This window comes from Buceros rhinoceros, unplaced genomic scaffold, assembly GCF_000710305.1.
Source record: "Buceros rhinoceros silvestris isolate BGI_N320 unplaced genomic scaffold, ASM71030v1 scaffold27359, whole genome shotgun sequence".
In the NCBI taxonomy this organism is placed as follows: Eukaryota; Metazoa; Chordata; class Aves; order Bucerotiformes; family Bucerotidae; genus Buceros; species Buceros rhinoceros.
In genome coordinates this window covers 1,107-2,489 of record NW_010433675.1, presented here as the reverse complement: position 1 = coordinate 2,489, position 1,383 = coordinate 1,107, and the positions used below count along the sequence as shown (strand labels likewise).

Below are 1,383 nucleotides of genomic sequence, written 5' to 3'. Positions count from 1 at the left end.
TCTACACTTCTGCCTCTTAACCTCGCCTTGCAGAAAGTAAGAGAAACGTCCTGTCTTTCAGCCCCTTTTTTGCTGTTTCTCTTCCACAGTTCCTTCCCCCACAGAGGGCTCTCCCCAGGCTGCCAGCCGGACCCAGGAAAGCGAGGCAGAGCTGGCCCATCCCCACTCTGTGCCAGGAAAGAGCTGGGGCAATGCCTCAGGTTTCTCTGCCAGCTGGAGAGCTGAGCAGCTCCCAGGACTGCTGAGGAGTGTGAAACCAGGGAGGCCAGCACCACCGAGGGAAGCAGAGAGGCTGAGCAGAGCTGGATTGGAGAAGTCTCTGCCATGGGGCCCATGAGGAAGTCCACAGAGAGGAGCCAGAGGAGCAAGGAGGGAATGTGTGTGGAGCCAGCGGGAGCAGAGAGCTGGCAGGTTGGGCTTGGCTGGGCTCAGCTCTATGTGAGGTGGTACATGCTGTATCCCACATGTGCTGTGTACAGTCCCACAGGAGCCACGGGCAGTCCTGCCCGCTGGAAAGGGCTGGAGGCACCATACAGAGAGGCACCAGCTACGGCTGGGCTGCTCAGCGGAAAGGAGATGCCGAAAGCAGCAGGAGGAAGCATGGGCTTGGCTGCCATCTTCAGCTTTTCCAGCTCAGCCTCCTGGAGCCTCTTGGCCTTGGCACGGCGGTTCTGGAACCAGATCTTCACCTGGGTCTCGGTGAGGCTGAGCGAGCTGGAGAACTCAGCACGCTCAGCTATGGACAGGTACTGCTTCTGCCGAAACTTTCTCTCAAGGGCCAGCAGCTGTGCCGTGGTGAAGGGCGTCCGGGGCTTCCTGTTTGTCTTGTGCTTGCGCAGGGTGCAAGCTGGGGGGCTCAGCCGCCCTGCACCGAGGAGTGGCCAGAGAAGGGGAAGGAGAGAGACACCTTGGTTAGCAATGCCCGAACCCACATGCCCCCCAAAACCCCCCAACCTACAGCAGCTGGGGTAGAGAGAAAGGGGAAAATAAGGTCATGCTCAAAGTGAAATGGCCCCAAAACCCCAGGACTGCCCGGAGCATGCTTCAAATTGATGTCTCCTATTCTAGTAAAGAAAGCGGGTGCTTTACAAGAGGAATTAGGTTTTTCAAGATTCGCAGGACCGAAAGCTACTCAATGGTGCTTTGCAGCAAGAACATCTCTGACCCCACGGAAAAACTCGACAAGGAGCAGACACATACAAGCCCCCTCTGTCTCCTGCCTCCACAGCTCCCACCTCATGCAGAGGAGACTTGAATGAAGGGAGTGACCCTCAAAAAAAAAAAAAACAACCCGTTCTGTCCTTTTTACTGTATTAAGGAAAAAGAATAAACAAAATGGGCTGGCTTCTCAGACTCACCCCCCCCCCCCTATCTATTACACCC

General features: G+C 56.2%; 1 protein-coding gene across 1 annotated transcript in view; it reads right to left on the bottom strand.

Moving 5' to 3' along the window:
- Positions 1–434: 434 nt before the first annotated feature.
- The window catches only part of MSX1 (msh homeobox 1), a gene marked incomplete at its 5' end in the record, with an annotated part of 1,714 nt that continues 765 nt past the window's right edge, over positions 435–1,383 (bottom strand). The window contains 2 exons of the mRNA XM_010144200.1: positions 435–865; positions 959–963. Of these exons, the coding sequence (XP_010142502.1) occupies positions 435–865; positions 959–963 (436 nt within the window). The remainder of the gene's footprint in view (positions 866–958; positions 964–1,383) is intronic.